At 44.6% G+C, this 19,952-nt stretch overlaps 1 protein-coding gene across 3 annotated transcripts in view; it reads right to left on the reverse strand.

Moving 5' to 3' along the window:
* Window positions 1-301: 301 nt before the first annotated feature.
* phf21b (PHD finger protein 21B) overlaps window positions 302-19,952 on the reverse strand; it is an 88,534-nt gene continuing 68,883 nt past the window's right edge. For 2 of the 3 annotated variants that reach the window (XM_085251896.1, XM_085251894.1), the window contains exons 3-14: window positions 18,477-18,746; window positions 10,348-10,440; window positions 8,888-9,208; window positions 8,136-8,252; window positions 7,986-8,037; window positions 7,722-7,798; window positions 7,562-7,616; window positions 7,064-7,086; window positions 6,543-6,701; window positions 6,383-6,449; window positions 6,204-6,307; window positions 302-4,872 (exon numbers count right to left, since the gene is read on the reverse strand). In XM_085251896.1, coding sequence (XP_085108022.1) covers window positions 4,612-4,872; window positions 6,204-6,307; window positions 6,383-6,449; window positions 6,543-6,701; window positions 7,064-7,086; window positions 7,562-7,616; window positions 7,722-7,798; window positions 7,986-8,037; window positions 8,136-8,252; window positions 8,888-9,208; window positions 10,348-10,440; window positions 18,477-18,746 — 1,599 coding nt within the window. In that variant the 3' untranslated portion in view covers window positions 302-4,611. The remainder of the gene's footprint in view (window positions 4,873-6,203; window positions 6,308-6,382; window positions 6,450-6,542; window positions 6,702-7,063; window positions 7,087-7,561; window positions 7,617-7,721; window positions 7,799-7,985; window positions 8,038-8,135; window positions 8,253-8,887; window positions 9,209-10,347; window positions 10,441-18,476; window positions 18,747-19,952) is intronic. The other variant, XM_085251895.1, reaches the window with a different exon arrangement.

The raw sequence follows: 19,952 nt of genomic DNA on the forward strand, positions 1-19,952 counted from the left end.
GAGCAGAAATCAGAATCCTCATCTACAATTGAGTAAAATCCGAGCCTGAGGAGACCCGTGCGCAGGTGAGTTCAGGTTCAGCCCTCGGCTTTCTGGTGTGAAGGTGATTCATTCCTGCTCTGAACCACGTTTTCTTCAGATAAGAGGTGAACGTGAACCTTCAGGTGGTCTGAGAGCTGGAGGAGGACCACCAAAGCAAAATCCTCATCAGTGAGTCAGCTGCTAGGAAACACAAGGGCTGGACTTTCAAAATAAGAGCAGACTGTAGAGAAACTGCTAAGAATAAAACAAATTTGAGCCGTTTTTATTCTTGAATTTTGTTTATTAATGATTAAATTTTTCGTAAGAACTTGGTACAAAAAGGTGAGACTACTCTTTAACCATTTACCACCTTCCATCAATCCGCTTTTTAATGCATCATAAAGAAGAAAAACTACATTGGCATATTTAAGACAAACACTTTCCTATACACACTATCCACTGGACAGTCCCCTTATCAATGACAAAGAAAACTTCTACTTCCACAGCCAACACACACTTCACTTCCATCTAAACACCCTCGTATCGCCGTCGCCGCCGCCTCGTGGTTAAAATAATACACCGAAGCGAGAAGTCAGAATGCAGAACTGGCAAACAATAGAAAATCCAATGTTCTGTTTTCTCGTTTTGCTCCTCCATAAAAGAATATAAAAATGTTTTTGTTCAAATGTCGACTCGTGTATTAAAATAGATCTGTTTAAGCACTGCACAGTTTCTCCCGGAGAGGATTTCTAGAAACGGATGAAGAGGTTCGCTCGCAGGGACAGGTTTGTTCATTTTAAAGGGGCGGAGCATGGACGTGGCACAGAGCGCTGATATGGTTTCCTTCTGGTTTTATTTCCCTACTCGATATGCATCACATGGCATCATTCACGTCACCCTCAAAGATTTAATCTTATGTTTTTACACTTTACTGAAGGTTCGTCTCAAATTCAGAGCCAGGAAGAGTTTAGTTCAAGAGTTAAGTTACGTTAAGCTCTAATATCCACCAGAGGCAGCAGCAGTGAGTCAGTAAAAATAAACATGTTTACAGCCTGATACAAAAACTGTTGGTCTCTTTAGATAATTTCCCCCATTATAACAACTGTATGAAACTTTTGATACAGAATAAAGATAAGAGGAAGTAAAAGAGATGAATGAGTGTCTCCATATGCAGATGACAGTTTTGTATACTGGAGAAGAAGGAGACGTAACAGTTTGAGGTTCATATCTGGAGTCAGAGACAAACAACTGTAAGGGGAAGAAAGTTTTTATAACTCAACTGTTTTAAACTGTATTAAGGTTTAAAGTTTGCAGTTCGCGGGACCTCTTTGACTGGCAGGTGATGGTGGTGGCTGTAGCTACTAGCTGTCTCCTAGGCCTCACCTCAGCCAACTGGAGTCTGGACTGGACCAAATTTGTGCTGTTGGTGCCTTTTAAACAATATGGCTGCTGTGAGGTTAACAAAGTTAGTGAAAAAAAAGGTGTTGATGACCTTTTGTGTTGACTAATAATGCAGGAGCATAAACTGAACCGTTTTATTTTGAAAGGGCTGAATCCAAGACTTCATTAGCTAAGGTAGCCACACAGATCCCCGTGCATCTCTTCGTCAATGTGCTGCTTTCCTCTGATGTAAAACATTTTATTTGCACCAGGACTCACTAACCTGAGCACATGGTTCAGAGATCAGCACTTTGGGGTCAGAATTTAGGAAAATTCTTTCCTTCCAGGCTCTGTAATCGGACAGAGCTCTTATTCTGAAAAACTACTTGTTCATTTGACGATGGAGAGAACGACGGACGCAGGAAAATTTGGTGCTGAGAGACGTTCATCTGAGGTTGGGATCCCTCGGTCAGCCGAGGTGTCTGTCATCTGTGCACCTTCACAACCTACGCCTTCTTCTTACTCTCAGTAGTTTAAAATTAATCCTTTTTGATACCGTCTGTTCTTTTATTTATTTTGTCAGTTCATGTTACTGACTCTTGGAGTTACAAGAATCCATCATTATGAACATGTTCGCAGATTTAAGCCAAAATGAAAGCAGAACAAACCAAAAATCCTTTCAGTCTCTGTGCCCCTGATTTATTCGATTTGGGTTGAGGTTCTAAAATTCAATTTTTCTTTAAAACCTAATGGACGTGAAGGTGCACAGATTTCAGGCGTCAGCTTCAAAGCATCTTTTGGAAAAGTCAGGCTGTCGTGTTTCCGTGCCCACTTTTGTCTCTCAGCACGGTCAAAAGCCGATGGAGGCCTTTGCGCGTGTTTTTGGAGTGAAGTCACTTTGGAACCGTTTTGCCGATGTATTGCTCATCGTTTCTTTCATTCAGAGTCGCTTGGCTGCTTTTTAATCTTTTGTGCAGATGATGTTTCTCCAACATTAAGGATCTTTTCGGTATTTTGGACTTGATATGACTCATAAAATAAAATCACGTCTTTATGTATTCCTTCCCGTCCTCCTGATAAAGCCTTTGTTTTTCTGACCGTTTCTTCATGTTTGTGCATCGACAGGAAGTTGAGAGCTGCATGATAAAGAAATAAAAAATGTACTAAATCTAACTTCATAACACTCAAATGGAACCTCTCTGGACCAGCAGGAAGACTAGCGAGACAAATGGACTGACAGCGGCGTCCCGGCCCGCCGACAGTTTGACAGAGCGGTCCCATTTCCGATCAACGTGTTTATAAAATGACGCAACAAAGACGCAAACCCTGGATTTCAAACAATTTGTACTTGAGGCAGTGTTCATCAGTCGGATTAACAGGCATGTCGCTGTTCGAAAAACACGAGTAAAAAAGCGAAAAATATAAAAACGGGCAGGGGAAGAAAAAAGCACATTACTGATCCCAGTACAAAAACAACAAAATGTTTTTGGCATATTTTTTATACTGGTTAAAGGTGAGAGGGGGCGGGTGGGTCACATCGACTGAACGCCGGCGTGTTCGAGTGCAGCTGTGAGCAAACACGGCGGTCCCCGCCCACTTAACCAATCACTTCCTGTGACAGCAGAGCGGGATTTTTTTACTTTAGCTCAGCACGAAGAGAGAAGTACAGTTTACAGTTTATTCAGAGACTACTGAAGATCTGCTGGTTCTTAATATTAAAGCCGTGAATGTGTTTCTCCTGTGGTCTAACAGGACTTGACTCAGTATTTTGATGGGTGATGTTGAAATGAGACAAAAATCAGTTTGAGGTCACATCAGGAGTAAAACTCTCCAGATTAAACGTGTTGTGTTGACCCCTCGTAAATGTGGAAGCAGCTTCTTCTGTCTGCTTCAGCATACACGTATCTGATACTGAAACATTTTGGGCTTTTCAAACTGAGCATGATGCAGATAATGTGCTGAGGATGAATGAGGAGCAGCCTGTCCAGCAGAGCGTGCACTGGCTGCACGGTGAGCAGCAGACAAACTCAGTGCTGGGCCTGTGTGTGAACCTCCCGTAAGGTCTGTGTTGGTTCACTGGAGATCAAACATTTGTGGTCCTACTGTCGGCGCTCATGGTATCTGACCATCATGGTGTTTGAACCAATTAAATCCAGTTTAATGTCGGGCTCAGCGGTTTTTATAAATGGTTTTCTAATAACTCATATCATTCAGAGCTTCAGAGCAGTTTTGACTTTTTAAGTGCAGTCTTAGTTTTTCAAGAGCAAAGGTTAGAGTTTGCATGGTTTGTTTTCTGCTTTTCTTCGACTAAACCTTAAAGAGAATGTGAAGCTCTGCAGTTATTTTTACAATCTAGATGCATCAATATTTACTATTGATTTAAATAGGAAATGAATTTTAATGAAGATATGTCTGGCATGTTTCTCTGGCTCGGCTGTCAAACAGGAAGTGGATGTTTTAAACGAGCAGGAACTCGTCTCGTTCAGACGTGTGACTTCGGTAAAGTTTGAAAACCGAAAAAGAAAAACCCTGCGATGATCATGATGGTGATAATAATAATAATAATAATACAACATATGTACAGTGATCCCCTTGAATACTCCAAACTTACATTTTTCAACAGGCATCAGCATGAAAATACTAAAATCTCCACTAGAAATGCTAATTTCTGTAGTTTAATCTTAAATACTTTTTTTCTTTGACTTTAACTCTATTAATACTGAAAAAAGTTATTCTCTGCTTTTGTTTGAAGGCTCGTATGCGTTCACATACACGATGAAAACATTTTCCTGAATCATTATGGCAAAAACATTGTTCATAGGAGAATGAGAACAAACATTTACTCAGATATATCAATGTACAGTCCGTCCACTTCCATCCATCCTGGATCTACTCTAACTCTACTGTTCTCTCTCTCTATACGCAGGACAGGAATCAGACCTGTGTTTCAAAAAAGGGAAATATCTTCTGGGCCGCGCGTTCCCGCCGCCACGCTGTAATCGAACTTTTTGTAATAAATACATTAAGGCCAAGAATGTTAATAAATAGAAAAGAACTTAAAAAAAGAAATCTCGTAAGCACTGTAGGTGTTGGGTTTTAAAAAATACTTGAATCGTGTGGAGGATAGAGGCTCTTCATCAATATTTTTCTGACTAAAGAAATCATCACCGCTGCCCTCTGTGGAAAAACTCGGAGCTCTGGTGGGCGGGGCTAGATGTTGACGTCGTCCTGGCTGTGGCTTGTCTGCAGGGGCGTGGCCGAGGGGCCCGGCGGGGTGGCGGCGGCGGTGGTGCTGGTGGATTTGATCCAGGACTGTGAGAGCAGCGACGTGGCGATGGTGGCGGTGGTCGTCATGGTGACCTGGATGAGCTGGTCGCGTTGGATCAACCTAATGAGAGTTTTGAGACGGTCGAGCGACGCCTGAGTGTTTCTCTGCTGCCCCAGCAGGCGCTCCCGCAGGTCCATGCATTGCTGCAGCAACAGGAAACAGAAGAGCAACTTCCTGTCAGGTACAACAGGTACACCGGCACACCCAGCATTAGCATGTGAGCTGCATCCTGATCACTCATCTGGGGACACGTATTACGTGCTACAGATCAGGTGTTAAAATCAGGTATAACCAGGTGTTCAGTCCCATCTGCCTGAATGGAACGTGGGTTCTACCAGGGATGGCTACTGAGAGGCCAATGATACAATGCTTTAAAATGCCACCAGAGGGCAGTATGTAGTGTTAACAGCTGAGGTCAGTGAGCTATGAAACAGAAACGAGGCGTGCTAAACACAGTTGAACCCTTCTTCCATTCATCTGAAGGTGACAGCAGTTTAAAGTGCTTCGTTTTTTAGCTAGCTGCCTCGCCTTCATCAGCAGGCCCTTACACTCTGTTTAGCATGCCTTTTTCTGTTTCACAGCTCACTGAGCTCAGCTGTTTACTACTGCATACTGCCCTCTGGTGGTGTTTCCATGCAGTGCACTAATAAATGTGTAATGAGTCACCTTTCTGATTTAATGCTGTTAATGATGGTGAGCTGGCCAGTGCAAGTGAAGCTTTTAGTAACTAAACTCTAAAAAGGAAAACACTTCAAAATGGAGAAACCATCTATGGAAGACAACAGGAGTGTTTTATCAGTTAAAACAGAAATCTAAATTAGGATTAATCAAGCTGTCTAAACAGGAAATGTCCACATCCTCTGGACCATACATTTCCTTAAGGCTTACTTGTTGTTCCTAGAAGTACTAGTGTTCCTAAAAGCAGAATGGGAAGCACAGCCTTCAGTTTTCGGGCTGCTCTTCTGTACTGTTCTCTACTTTTAAGATTAGGCTTCAAACTTTCCTTTTTGTTAAAGCATATAGTTAGGCCTGGATCAGGTGACCCTGAATCCTCCCTTAGTTATGCTGCAATAGGTACTGGGGGATTCCCATGATGCACTGAGTGTTTCTTCTTCATTCTATTCATAAATCTTCATAATCTATTATTATAAAGTCACTCCAGTATAAAACACCATGAGGTGGTTATTGTTGTGAATTAACACTATGTAAATAAAATTGAACTATATATAATGTGTTTTTTTTAAAGTTAATTTGTGTTATTTTTCCCAAACTACAGCATCCATGTCCACATGAAAGTTTCACATTTAAGCTCTTGTAGAAATTGCAACCAAATCAGTTTTAAACCCACTGAAAGACTTATAATGTGAAGACTGCTGCTGCACCTACGAAGTTACGAAGGATCAAAAGCGCAGGAAAAGTTGGACCCAGACCTGTGACCACAGTGTGTCGCTGAAATCTGTGTGTGTGTTCGTACTTTGAGTGTCTTGTTGAGCTGCTTGTCTTGTTCCTCCAGGTGAGCACACTCTTTCTTCAGCTCGTTGTTCCTCCTCAGCAGCCGTCGCTTCTCCTCCTGCCTCACTGCTCACACACAAACATGTATCAGTGCACCGTCAGTACGCTCGGACAAACATGGCCGCTCACCGCGTGTCTTACCCGTCTTGTGTGTAACGTAGGACTGAACGAAGTTCTGTGGCCATGACATGTTCTCCTTATTCAGGACCTGGACAGCGAAAACAGATCGATGCTGTTAGACACACATGCTATGCACCGAAAGCCAAAAACCTTTGAACCTGTGAGGACGGGAAGGTCGTACCTTCTTCTGGCACTTGGGGCAGTACCAGGGGCCTCTGGGTGGGGTTTTGAGCGGTGGGTGGAGGCAGGTGGGGTGAAAAGCTCGAGGACAATTGTGGCATTGCTGCAGCTCGCCGTCCTCCTTACATACGGCACAGTGGTCATCATGCTCCAAGTCCTGCTGTCAGAGCACGAAAAGCATCCATCAGTACCGGTCTCATCCACCAGGGTCTGCATTTTCTCTAACAGCCAGCAGGGGGAGCCTCCAGCCAGCTGACCCCTGAGCTCAGTGAACTCCATCTGATACTTTTGCAATAAAACATGTAGCTCATTTTGGAAATGACGTCCCATTAGAAGAGCAAGAAGCAGGGGACAGTTTAGGGTGGGGCTACCTGGGATTGACACATTGCTAGCCTATGATCTCGCAGTGTCAGTGACAGTGAAAAGAGAGACGGGCTGATGATTTAAATGAAGAACTTTAATGCACATCTGAAAACAGAAGACCTGAAACACGGGTATGACATCATGAATCACATGACCTACCTTCCAGCAGAAATCCTCAGAGTCTAGCATGTGGATTGAAGCAGAGCAGAGGTTAGTGGCAGGTTAGAGGAGAAGCCGTGCAGGCCATTCAGTTAAAACATCTCAGGTAGGTTAGTAACCGAGTCAAGATCAACCAATCAGATCACTGCAATCAATGAGCTGAGTGAATGAGTGAATGAAGGAATGAGTGAATGAGCATCAGCATGTGCTACTTCCTGCTGGCAGGTCAGAGGTCACCCTAGGGAGTCCAGTGATGTCTGAACCATGAATCGTGAGGACTTGAAGGTGAAATCGGCACATTCGGAACCAAATTTGAACAGTTCAGTTCAGGATCAGTGAAATAGCCCATGAGGTTAAAGGTCATGTTTCACTGCTTTTGCTGCTGGGTAATGAGAGATGAAACTGACTTTAAAACTGTGAGAACGTGGAGTTAAAGTGTTTGATTGTGAGCTGTGTAAACATGCTGATGCAGGCAGAGGATGGTGAGCTGTTCCTTACCTCGTGCTGACAGGAAGAGTGAGCTGCTCAGGTAATGTGACGCCAGGCGTTTACGCTGCAGGGACACGAGGGACAGAGTGAGAGCATGAACACAAGCACTACTCACATTCCTCATTTAATCTAGATTAAAGGCGATCGCAGCGTTTTTTGGCTCTCTTACCTCTGGCTCGAACAGACCGCTGTAGGCCGGGTTGGCTGTGCTTCTCCTCTTCCTTTCCTGCCTCTTCATCTGGATTTCTGTTCACAGAAACACAAACACTTTAAAAACTGCTGTTTCATCTGCTAACAGAGTGTACCTTCAGCTTTTTTTTAATGTTTTCTCTGAATTGTTCAAAATGTAATGAGGAGCAGCTGACACATAAAGTCGATCAGGTTAGTACTCGAGTAAAAGTACTTGGTTACTTCTGAGCAGCCGGAAACTCACCTTCCAGGTGCTCAGTGGTGACGAGGCCGAGGGCGACCATGAAGGCGATTTTCTGGAAAAGTGAGAGAGAGAGAGACGACGTGAGGATGAAGTTCAGTTGGATTTGACTGCTGACTGTAATGATGATGAAGATGAAGAGTAACGTCTCACCTCGGGGTCCTCGTCTTTCTTCAGGGATGTGGATTTGGGGGTGGATGGGGATTTGGGGGTGGGCGGGGCCGGGGACCCCTCGGTGCTGCTGGGCGCCTGCGGCTGGATGATAATCACCTGAAAACAAACAGGTGACGTCAGAGGAGATGTGACCTGCCCCGTGTAGATGACTTCCGGTTTCATTTATCCATCCATCCATTTTCTTCCACTTATCCGGGGCCGGGTCGCAGGGGCAGCAGCCCAAGCAGGGAAGCCCAGACCTCCCTCTCCCTAGCCACCTCCTCCAGCTTATCCGGGGGGAACACCAAGGCGTTTCCAGGCCAGCCGAGAGATATAATCTCTCCAGCGTGTCCTGGGTCTGCCCCGGGGCCTCCTCCCGGTGGGACATGCCGGAAAACCTCATCCAGGAGGTGCCCAGGGGGCATCCTTGTCCAATGCCCGAACCACCTCAACTGGCTCCTTTCGATTTCATTTAACCAGATTAAAAATCTTTAAACCAGCTTCAGTGAAGTCTGAGTTTAGCTTTAGTAATCAGACACAAACACATTGATCAACAGTAAAAACAGTTGAGTTTCAGCAGGCTCCGCCACCAGGGGGCACCAAAGAAAACTAACAAATGGCTCAATATGAAAGTTTGACTTAAAGGCTGGAAACATGTCCAAAGCTGTCCAAACCATTTCCCAGGAGGGGAATGGTTTATTATTATTATTATTATTATTATTATTAACGTGGTTTCTGTCTGTTTTTCGCACCTTGACAGCCTCGCTGACAGTAGACATCCCATTGCCGGTGGCGGGGGAGGCAGCAATGATGGCGTAGGCCACGCCAGGCCCCGCAGAGGCGTGGTGGACGGGGCTGCTAGAGTCGGGGCCCCCCGACGGGGCCGAGGTCGGTGAGGCATCGCTCTGGCCGTTGGGCTGGTGGTTGGGGCTGAAGGTGCTGTTGGCGGTGGGCAGGGTGGGGCCCTGGCTCTTGGGGCTGACCACGGCGGCGGCCCGCTGCAGGCTGAGAGGCTGCAGCTCCTGGCAGGGGCTGTGGGGAAGGCTGTCGGGGATCTGGGTCTTTGGCCTGACCTGCAGGGGGACATCAGGAGGACAGCCTTTAACAACACACACTCAACTTTTCCTGAAGCACTCGGACAAATCATTGAGACTGAGCATGACGTGTCACCCCTGATCCGAAGAATACCCGACGATGAGGAGGATGGTGAAGATGATGGTTTAAACTAGTCACACTGTGAGGCAGGAGTCAACACTGTTACACTGAGTTCAGACATTTATGAGAGGATTTTCTGATAAATGATGAAGGGACTGAAACTGTGAGCTCTGTGGTGCTGCTCTGGTTTCTGCTGCCCCCTGCTGGATGTTGCAGGTTCTTCAAGTGTGTCCAAACTTCATTTGATTTACTTCCACCTGGGAAAGACTTTCAAAATAAAATCCCATGCAAATTTATCCCATTCAAATGTTTCATTGAAAAAAGGAACCGTCCAAATAAAACTTTTATTTTCACTGATTTAGAGACACAACCCAGCTTCACAAAAAAACTCTTCCTCCTACTCTTCATCTTCTTACTCTTTTTTGTCTTCATCCAGTTAAGTAAGTAAGTAAGTAAGTTAAGTTTATTAAGCGCTTTTCGTAGACAGGTAGTCACAAAGCGCTGTACAAAAAGGTTAAAATAAACAGAAGGTTAAGTAATAAAATAGACAATATAAACAATACAAACAGTTAAAAGGGGTTGTAAAAAAACTCATCTTTTCCATCCTCCATTCCTTCCTTCTTCACTTCCTCTAGTTCCTACTTATCTCCCTCTTTCTTTTTCCCTGGTCTTCTCCTCCTTCATCTTCTTTTTCATCTTCCTGCTCCTCTTTTCTTTTTTCTCGTAATTGTTCTTTTTCCCTCCTCGCTCCTCAGCGGTCTTGTATTTACTGTTACAGTGTGTGAAGCAGCTCACAGTGTCACTGAAGCACAAAACAAAGCGACTCTGCAGCTTTTACAAAGACAGAAGAAGAAGTGGGCGTTCTCCCGCAGATCAAACCTGAAGCTCTGCTTTAAACTCTGCACTGAGCTGCTCAGCAGAAACACTTTGATTTCATCATTCTGGTGCTTTCAGCTTGAAGCAGCTACTGTTACAGACTCAGACTGTTCTGCTGACCCTGACACATTATCGTGATGTGGAGTCAGACTAACAAGGACGACCTAACAAGTGGTTTTACCTGAGGTAGCACAGTGGCTGCTTGTCCTGCCAGCCGGTGCAGGGAGCTGACTTGAGGCACCTTGATGGGCACAGCAGTGAGAGTTCCCAGCATCTGAAACACACAAACGCAGTTATTCAGCAGGAAGCTCCTCGAGCACCAACACAGAAAGCACAAATCAACAAACTGATCACCCGCCTGAAGCAGGATTCAAACGAGTCCGGCGTCTAAATCCATCTGCTCAGCATCATCACTGACACACAACACGGGGTCAGTCTGCCACATGAACTCTTTAATTCATATAGTCCAGTGGGCTCATTCTGCTGTGGTAACAAACACTAACCACAAGGGGAGCTGCTCCTACATCAAACCACAGCACTCCTGCATGCTGGGAAACCGTTTCATTAACCTGAACCTGAGATTATTCTGCTCAGACAAGTCAAACCGCAGCAGTGGGGCGGGCTGTAACGAGAAGCTCCGCCTTTCTGAGCTGTTGCGCGGCTGGTCTCATGAAACTTACAACTTCATTAGAAGAAATCTTCCTCAGGAAGTCGTTCAGTTTCCAGCGTCTCGTTAGTCAGCAGCGTTTTACTTCTTCCTGTTGCCAGGCAACAAATAAATAACAGACAGAAAAGCAGCCGAGTGGGTCGTCACTTCAAACTAACGAGGACTTCTCTTTGTTTAAGTAGCTGCTGCTGCTCAGAGGAGCTCAGTGGAAACTTTAAAACATCTTCCACCTGCTGGAAGAGTCGGTACAGAAGCTCAGGAGTGCCTAATTACAGTCAGATCACTGAATTCATTCAAAACACTCAAAGTTCAGTCTGTGTTTCCAAACTGTACAAAAATAAATACCAGAAATCGATTTTTACTGTTTAATGCATAAAATATTGCAGCAGTCAGTGAAATGACTCCTTTCTTCCTTCCCTTCCTCTCTGTTGGTCCTCTCCTCTCCCACCCCCCATCCCCCCTCCCTGTTGGTCGTCTCTGCTCCCTCTGTTTAATCTCCTTTTAAAGCGTGCTGCCCCGTCACAGCGCCCCCTGTCCCCCCTCTGATGTCTGCACCCTGATTGGCCAACTCCTTCTGTCAGACTAACCTATAAATGAGCCACAAGCGTCTCCTCCATGTTTCCTGGCAGCTCCCTCCCCTCCTTTCTTCTTCTATGAAAATCCCTTCGTTCCATTGTATTGAGCTGCGGCTCCATAGCGAGGAGGAGGACGAGGTTGGTTTCCATGGCAACTGCAGAGATGAAAATTCTTGCAGTGCTTTCATTTTGGTAATTGCTGCCTCTTTCCTCCAAGCCTAAGCACCCTCTCTTCAGGAGACCTTCTCCCCCTCCTCCTCGGCCCAGTGATTTCTTGTTTTTAATGAATTTTCTCTGCTTCCTTCTTTAAGTTTACACTATGACCGAGGCAGACCAAGGCTCTACAGCACATACACTGTCCTCCTCCCCTAGTCTCGCAGGCCTGCTGCGATAAACCAGAGAGGAGGGGCCGGGGTCACATTCAGACGAGGATACTGTGTTTGTGGCATCTACGAGAAGAACTGAAAACAGAAAAATAAAGCCAAACTCCTCTTCCATCCAATCAGCTTTGATTTCATTAAACCGGATCTGTTTCTGGACCCTGCTGCAGCGGCTCGGTATGACACACGGATCAGAATAATTCTCCTGTCTCTGACCCACGGCTGCTCCTTTAGCTCCTCCCAATTCCTTCTGATTGGCTGTCCTTGTAAAGAAAAGGCTTAAGAAGCAGGTGGGTGGGGTTACTGTTCATACTCTGACTTCATTATTAGGAAGATGTTCAATGCAAACATCCATCTGGAACACTTGATATAAGGGGAAGACTGAAATATGAAACCACAACATGTGAAAGTCAACAAAGGAAGAGTTTTGTGTTTATTGAACTATTCTGGCTGTAATTAAAATAAATTAAAGATTGTTCATCAGTAGCTGATCCAGGAGCAGCTGTTTTACAAAGTACAGCTTCAATTCTCAAACTGTGGTGGTGACATAAAAATTAAAGCTCTGTGTTCACAGATCAGCTCAGAAGTTTCTCTGACTTTTCTGCGTCACATCCACTTTTTATGGGTAAACGCTGTAAACAGTGAGCAGTGTTGGAGTCTCAACAGGTCAAAGGACGGTTTATGGCCTGAGGCGGGCGAGCCTTGGAGGTTATGAACTTTGGTTTTTCATGACGACAGCAGCAGCGGCAGCAGGAAGAGGAGGAGGAGGAGGCGCACACACAGCAGAGACGACACATTTCAGAATCGGTTTGCAGCATCAGCAGCTTCAGCTGCACTCAGTGTTTCTACAAAAAACAGGGGGACTCTGTCCACCGGGGGCGCTGTTTCACAATCTGACTCAGCAGGAAAACAGAAAGCTGGAAATAAGAAGAGAATCTTTCTCATTTGAACCTGAAATCCTGAGTTTGACCTCTGTGACCTCTGTGACTTCTCTGTGAGCATGTTAGTGCAGCTCAGTGTTTATAACAACATAATTCAGACAGTCTTTGGTCACTGGCCTGAACCCTGCTAACCTCGGGGTATGGCCCGGCTGTGCATGTAAAATATTTGATTATTTATTCATACATGTACTGAATATGATGCTGTAGTTTAATTAAATGTGTTTTATGGTACAGGGGCACAGGTTTGCTTATTTATGAAACAGTAAACATTAAAAACTGGTACACATACAAAATAGTACACAAATGTTCCTTTCAAAAGGTTTTTAAACAATCAAATGTGATTTTTATGTTAAAAACATCTTTTTAAAATTGAACATTGATCAGGAAATATTATAATTCTGGTTCCGTCTGTGCTTCATACCGACTTCATTCACGCTCTCAGCGGTGAAACTTGAACACTGATGATGATGATGATGATGAAGACGCAGCAGACACTCGTTTCTGAAACCTGCACAAAACAAACGTGCTGACTGAAAGTAAAACTTCCTCCTCCTGCCCTTGAGTCTGTGATTGGTGCTGATTAAAGTGAACGTGCAGCGCAGCATGCTTGTTAAATACCTCCAATTATTAAAAATCAAATTAAAGCTGCCTTCAAACTTTATCACGAATCACAGAATTCATCGACTGGACCAAAACTGATCCATCATCAGAGTAGAATTAACCGTTTCTATCTCAGCAAACACAAAAATTCCAAAATATGAGAAAATGATTCCAACCCGGGAGGACTCACAGCAGGGCGACGATCCCCACCTCTAAATGTAGGTAAAAGGAGAGCTTTCATCTACTCCAACATGCTCTGATCACACCTCCACCCCACATGCCGAGACGACCCTTTAAAGTTTAGCCAGAATGCACTTGGTGAAGAAAACAGATCAGACATCAGAGTAGCGACGCAGATTTCAGACCCTGATCGATTGTCACTCTGACACTTAAAACTGATCTGACTGCAGTTTGTAATGAAGATAAACGAGCTGATGCTCATGCAGATGTCTGCGGGACTTATGAAGCTGTGAGGATCAAACAAGCTGATGATCAAAAAGGTCGATTGTTGCACGGCTTCATGATCTATACTGAGGTTTTAGCTGTAAGGAGGTCAATGAATAAAAAGGATCCATGTTTCCTCACGGACGCTCCTGTCAGGTTAACACTAATGCTGTTCCTGTGGTCGTCATGGTTACTGAAGTCACAGATGTTCATGGAAATGTTTAGAAGTCCTTGTTTAGCCCCAAATCCTGAGAAATGACTGAGCAGATCTGAGCCAGAGAGACTGAAGTATCACTCTGTGTTTCTGTGCTTCAGTCTGAGGCGCTCTCACTGAAGAGCTCTTTATGAATAAATCTATTTCAGCCTGTTTGGTCTGTGTCTATGACCTCGCACTTCTCCCTAGACACACACTTACATATCTCAAAGTAAATGATGGGCTGCAGATGAAACCCCGGTTTTGGGGTCTGGGAGGTGAAGCCTGAATCCTGAGTTCCTGTGACTGAACCGAGCCCAGCTAAATCAGCAGCAGATACAGCATGCGTGTTTGTCCTCTGCCTTCTCTTCTCTTCCAGCTGACAAATGAAATAATGATTAATGCGACCGTCGCTCTCTGCGGACCCTCTGTGCTCGTGCAGACCACTTGAAGGGGCCGTCTACCTTCCTCTGGCTTTGACGAGCCTTGGAGGCGGACGGCACCGATGACCTTGGCTGCTGTTTTTAAGAGGATAAAGATGTCTTTGGAAGGCGGCGAGAAGGAGAGTCATGAAAGAGAGAGGCAGGATTGGCGTTAAAGTGGACGACTTTCAAACAGATTTGGCCTCCTCGCAGCCTCTCTGTACCTCCGCTTCAGCTAACATGCGCTGAGCTCAGCTCCAATCAGTAGCCAGGGTTCACAGCTGACTGAAACCAGCCCCAATTATCTCCAGCTCACGTAAAACTGCTGCTTTCTCACCGGCTTCATAACAAATCTGAATAAAATCCGACATTTTATGATTTCTATTTTGAATCCCTTCCTCTGAGGCAGCACTCGCTCATGCTGAATGTTTCTGATGTCATCTTCAGATAAACTCTGGCCCAGTGCTGAAGATGCAGATTTCTCCATTCTGTTTCGGCGCCGGCTGAAACGCTGTTTTAAATGCTTTTTTACAACCAGATTTCAGACATTCAGGGAGATGTTGATGATGTTGTTTGAGACTAGTTTAAAATCAGTTTCTGTTCAGGATGGTGTTTGGGTGTTTAGGGTAGTTTTAGGGCTGGATAAAGAGGCATTTAGCAAAGCTTTTCAACAATTTCTACTTTAAACATTGTTCAGGATGTTGATGTTGGTTTTTAAATGGGTTCAGACAAATTCAAAAGGTCAAATATTGTTGAGTTGTTTAAGATGGTTTGGGCATCGTTATGATGCACTTTTATATTTTGAACTTCTTTATTTGTTCTTAAGGATTTACAGCTGAGAAACTCCAGTACATGGAACACATGGCTGTAACACATTTACTTTAACTGTCTGGAGTTTTTAGGTTAGATTTTGCTTTGTTGAGTGAGCATTTAGTTTTCTTATTTGGGAGAAGCCAAATCACCAGCCTTCAAATAAAGATGATGGAAAAAGGTCCTCACCTCAAAGTGTTTGAAAAGCTTGAAATGATTAAAACAAATTCAAAAACTCGGAGCAAAACTTTCTACCAAATGCCCCAAACTGTTCGAGTCGTGTGTGAAAGACCGAGGCCTCACCTGCTTGGCAGAGATAATGAACCCCACCAGCAGGAGGGGGACGTCTGAACACAGTCTGATTTGAATTTGTAAAGCGGGTCACGGCGGCACCTCGGCATCCCCGTCTCTCTGCACAGAGAAACTGTGTGTGTGTGTGTGTGTAGCGGCACTCAGAGTTCACTGAAGTGCTGAAACAATGCAGCTGTAATGTGTGCACTCATGCAGAGCAGCAGTCCCATTACAACTCATTATTGATCTGCAAATTAGCGGCCAGGTGGTCGGAGTGACCTGCCTCCCCCCCCCCTCCTCATCTCAGTTCACACATGAGCCACCGACTCTCAATTGATGGAGGCAAGAAAAGCGTCGGGGAGAGTGAGGGTTTATTTTTTCTTTTATGGCAGCTGGGTGAGGAGCGCTGGCTTCGGCTGAACAATGCAGCCATAAAGAGCTGAGAGAGTCCTGCTGCCCAAAGCATTCACCTCCACCACCTGACAGAGGAGGAGGAGGAGAGCCAGTCTGGGTTTGTCCAAAGTGACACGATGATGAAAAGCAGCTGCCTTATCGCACCAAACGTTCGACCTGCTTTGCATCCCAAGTAGAGGCAACGGCAGCTGAGCAGCTGATCGTCCACCTGTAAGAAGCCTCAAACTGACAGAAGACAGGAAGCACAAGGCCAAGGCCACAAGCTTCACAAAAAGCCTCTAAGTGCAGGCTGAGTAAACCTAATTCCATCAGCTTGCCAGGAACCTGCTTATCATCAGGGTCAGATTCACTTCATATAAAATTTAGACCTGAAATGCAAACCCACCCTGACCGGTCCCCTGGTGATGTGTGAAGAACAGTCAACACCATCGAGTGTCCAGTTATGTAGCCTGAATGTCGTGGGACTGTCAATTGTCACGTGTTCATTTTCTGGTCCGTGTTAAACAAATGGTAAAATGGCCTGCATTTGTATAGCGCTTTTCTAGTCCATAGGACCCCAAAGCGCTTTACACTACATTCAGTCATCCACCCATTCACACACACTTTCACACACTGGCGATAGCAAGCTACTTTGTAGCCACAGCTGCCCTGGGGCGCACTGACTGAGTTTTATGATTATCAGTGCAGCCCTGATGGAAGCTCAGACTCTCATTGCACCGCATGTAGATGCATGTATATTAAACAGTACATTATTTTAAACCTGTTTATGATGATGTTCTAAGTTGAGACATATTTTGGAAAGGGTTTGGGACATTGCTTCTGACATTTTGAGGCCTGATTTAAGACTCGTTTTGGACCATAGTTTGGGCTAGTTATAGTTTAATTCTAATGTTAGAAAGGCTTTGAACGTCGTCCAGGACATCATTTCCATTTAAGTCAAAATCCCTTTAGGGGCATTGATTCTTGCATTTTTAGGTGTTGATTTGGGTCTTCTTTAGAAAGCTTTGGACCTTGTTCATCATGGTGTTTAGGACTAGTTTCAGATGCAGAGCTTCCTCATGTTATTTCCTGTCAGACTGTGCAGCCTCTCTGTATGAGCCAGTCTCACATTAGCAGACGTGTTGCGTGTCATATGAGGTGTGCTGATGTGCAGGACAGACAGAGGAAGCATAAAGCCAGAGCCCAAGGGCCCCGAGGCTCGGCCCTCCTCCCTCTATGGTGCCATGCAATTACAGTAATAGTGTGGAGGCTGCCGGTGTTGAGCGTGAAGCTCGGTTCCCGACTGTGTGCTGATGGAGGTGATGGTGCTGAATACAAAGTGTGGAAGAGGTGAGGTGCTGCGGCCTGAATCCTAACAGCTCAGAGGAGGAGGAGGAACAGTGGAAAACAGTCCCTGAGTTCAAACCATGAGTTCTCCTCCGTGCTGCACATTGTGTTCAGAATCACAACAACAATCAGCTGCTGCTTTAGCGGCGAGCTGCGGCACTCACGCCATCAGACTCTATGACAGGAAACTGACCGACATGAAAAAACAAGGCTGGCTCTGCTACATTCAGACTCAGTTTTCTGACCACACATACATGAGCTTTTGATGTGTTTTTCTCAGAGTCGAAGCTTTTAAAAAAATTGAGATTTCTTTGACGAAATAAGTAAAATGACACTTTAACAGGAAGTGTTGTGCTTGATGAATTTGTGGTTTTCAGGTCTTTGTCTGACTCTGAGCATTCACACGCTGAGCTGCATTCAAACACAATCATTCAGGATGTTAGAGCAGCTGGCACAAAATGTCAAGTTTTTGCAATTTCTTTCTTCTTCCAAGGTTTCTGAGCAGTGACTCAACACAGAAGCTTCTGGATGCTCGACAAGGTGACGGCTGTAAAGAAAACACATTTACTCCCTAAACCAGCGACTTTAAAGACCAACGCGTAACGTTAAAGCATCTTTAAATCTGTAAACTCTAAACCAGTTTGATGTTCAGAGGGAAAATGTTTTTATAACTTCAGCTCTGCAGTGTAGACTAAAGACTGTAAAGAATAAAATACCTCTGAAAGGATCCAAAAAGCAGATGTTCTGTGAAGCTCCACAGATTCATCCGCTGTTGATATCCTTCATTATAGTTTCCAGGAAATAGGCAGACTAATACCAGGAACCAGGAACAAATGTTCTACATTTACTGTGGTAAATAAAGGACAAGCTAATCGTAGCACTGCGGACAGTACGAAAACATCTTCAGTGCCTGTGCTGCTGTCAGACGGCTCCATCCAAACCCACCAGACTCCATTCACAAAAACCCAAATTCTACCCATAGGAAACAAAGCTGCCTGCATCGGGTGCAGGTCTGTGTTACTGTGTGAAACCTATTAACTCATCGCTCACCTGGAAAACAGGTGAATCCACAATAACGTGTTTGAGACTCAATCTCCGGATGTGTGATGTAGTAATCCATCACATGAAATAAACTACTTTCTGTGTGAAAAAGTAAAGTAGTTTCTTTTTGGACACCTGTTCACCTTAATGACTGGAACAGAAACAGCTGGAACAGCTGCTCGCTGTGACCTCAGCAGGGACGTTACCTGGGAGGGGGGCAGCTCTCCGGCTCTCCTGCTGCTGCTGCTGAACGGGTGGACTCCAGCGGCCACGGCCCTGCCGCCCGTCTGAAGGTTGATGGGGGACGTCTGCAGTGGCTCCGAGCTCGCCACCGCCTTCTGTCCGTTAATGTGTGCGGTTACCATGGAAACGGGAGCCTTGGCCGGCACCACGGAGATGGCGATGCCCTGACTGGGAGGCTTGATGAGCGACAGCGGCTTAGTCGTCCCAACAGGACAGCTTCTGACCGCCAGCTTCTGCAGAGAGACAGGAGAGAGACAGACAGGTGAGACAGACAGATAACAGCAAGGGAGGGAGAGTGAGACGGAGATGCTTCTGTCTGTGTGTGAGGGCCTCAGTCTGTCTGTACTTTGAGTAAACCTCACACTCCTCCTGAAACTACATTTCCCTGCTGTATGAAGATGCTGCAAACAAAGCCGTGGCTGAGATTAAAAAGCTGTGTGCAGAGCGTCCTCCTGCCTTTAAGGTTACACCAATCAGGACACAGTCTGAAACACCTCCAAGCTCGCAGTCATGATACACAGTATCTGTATACACTGTGGATGTAGTGTATATGTTTACTTTTTAATTGACCTTTCATTTTAGTTTCAAGAATTAAATGTTAACATTTTAATTAACATTTAAAACCATTTACTTTACATTTTATTTTGGTAAAATACAAAAAGGTAAGCTTTGTAATACTAATTTTTTATTTCTTTTGTTAAATTCACTATTGTGATTTCAATAATTTATTCTATATTTTACTATTCTGTGTATTTTTCCATTCGCTTCATAATTTCTTCTTTGCATTGTTCTTCATTCTTGTTTATTTACTTATTTATTTTTGTATTTACTTTGCTAAAGTTTTAGGGTTTTTTATGTAGTTATTTTAAAAACCTAAAAACTTTACATTTTATTATATTTTCAAGAATGAACTCATCTTCTACTATAAAAGTGTTTAGGTTGCACTTTCTACATTCGTTTGTTTTTTACTTGGTATTTTGATATTTTAAGTATATTTTTAATATTTAATCTGAATGTTGTGTGTTTGTTAGGTTTTGTTAGGGTTTACTTTGTGTTCAAAGTAAGTATTTAGTGTACAAGCAGACTGACTGCTGTATAAATGCTGGTCATGCTCTCCGTGATCCTTTACATCTATCCTGCCTGTTAACAATGTAGCAGCAGGTGAACAGGTGACCTCTTCTAGCCTGAATCCTTGAGCAGATGTCTCCCCTCGACACAAACAGATTGAAAGTGTTCACACTGGCATTGACCTGAATCTGAAGCAGCTCATGATGACTTCGACTCGCACTCTGATGTTAAACTGGAAACACTCAGCATCCTCGTCCACATGAATACACATTTATGCCCCTCCCCCACCTCAGCGTGTACCACAGAAACATTTCCCCCGGCAGATCGGAGTAATCTCCCTTTTCCCTTCGTTTCACCCTCACACTCCTGAA

The sequence above is a fragment of the Mchenga conophoros genome, linkage group LG17 (genome assembly GCF_057382185.1).
Source record: "Mchenga conophoros isolate Kocher_MC1m ecotype Shallow Benthic linkage group LG17, M_conophoros_male_GT1.1, whole genome shotgun sequence".
In the NCBI taxonomy this organism is placed as follows: domain Eukaryota; kingdom Metazoa; phylum Chordata; class Actinopteri; order Cichliformes; family Cichlidae; genus Mchenga; species Mchenga conophoros.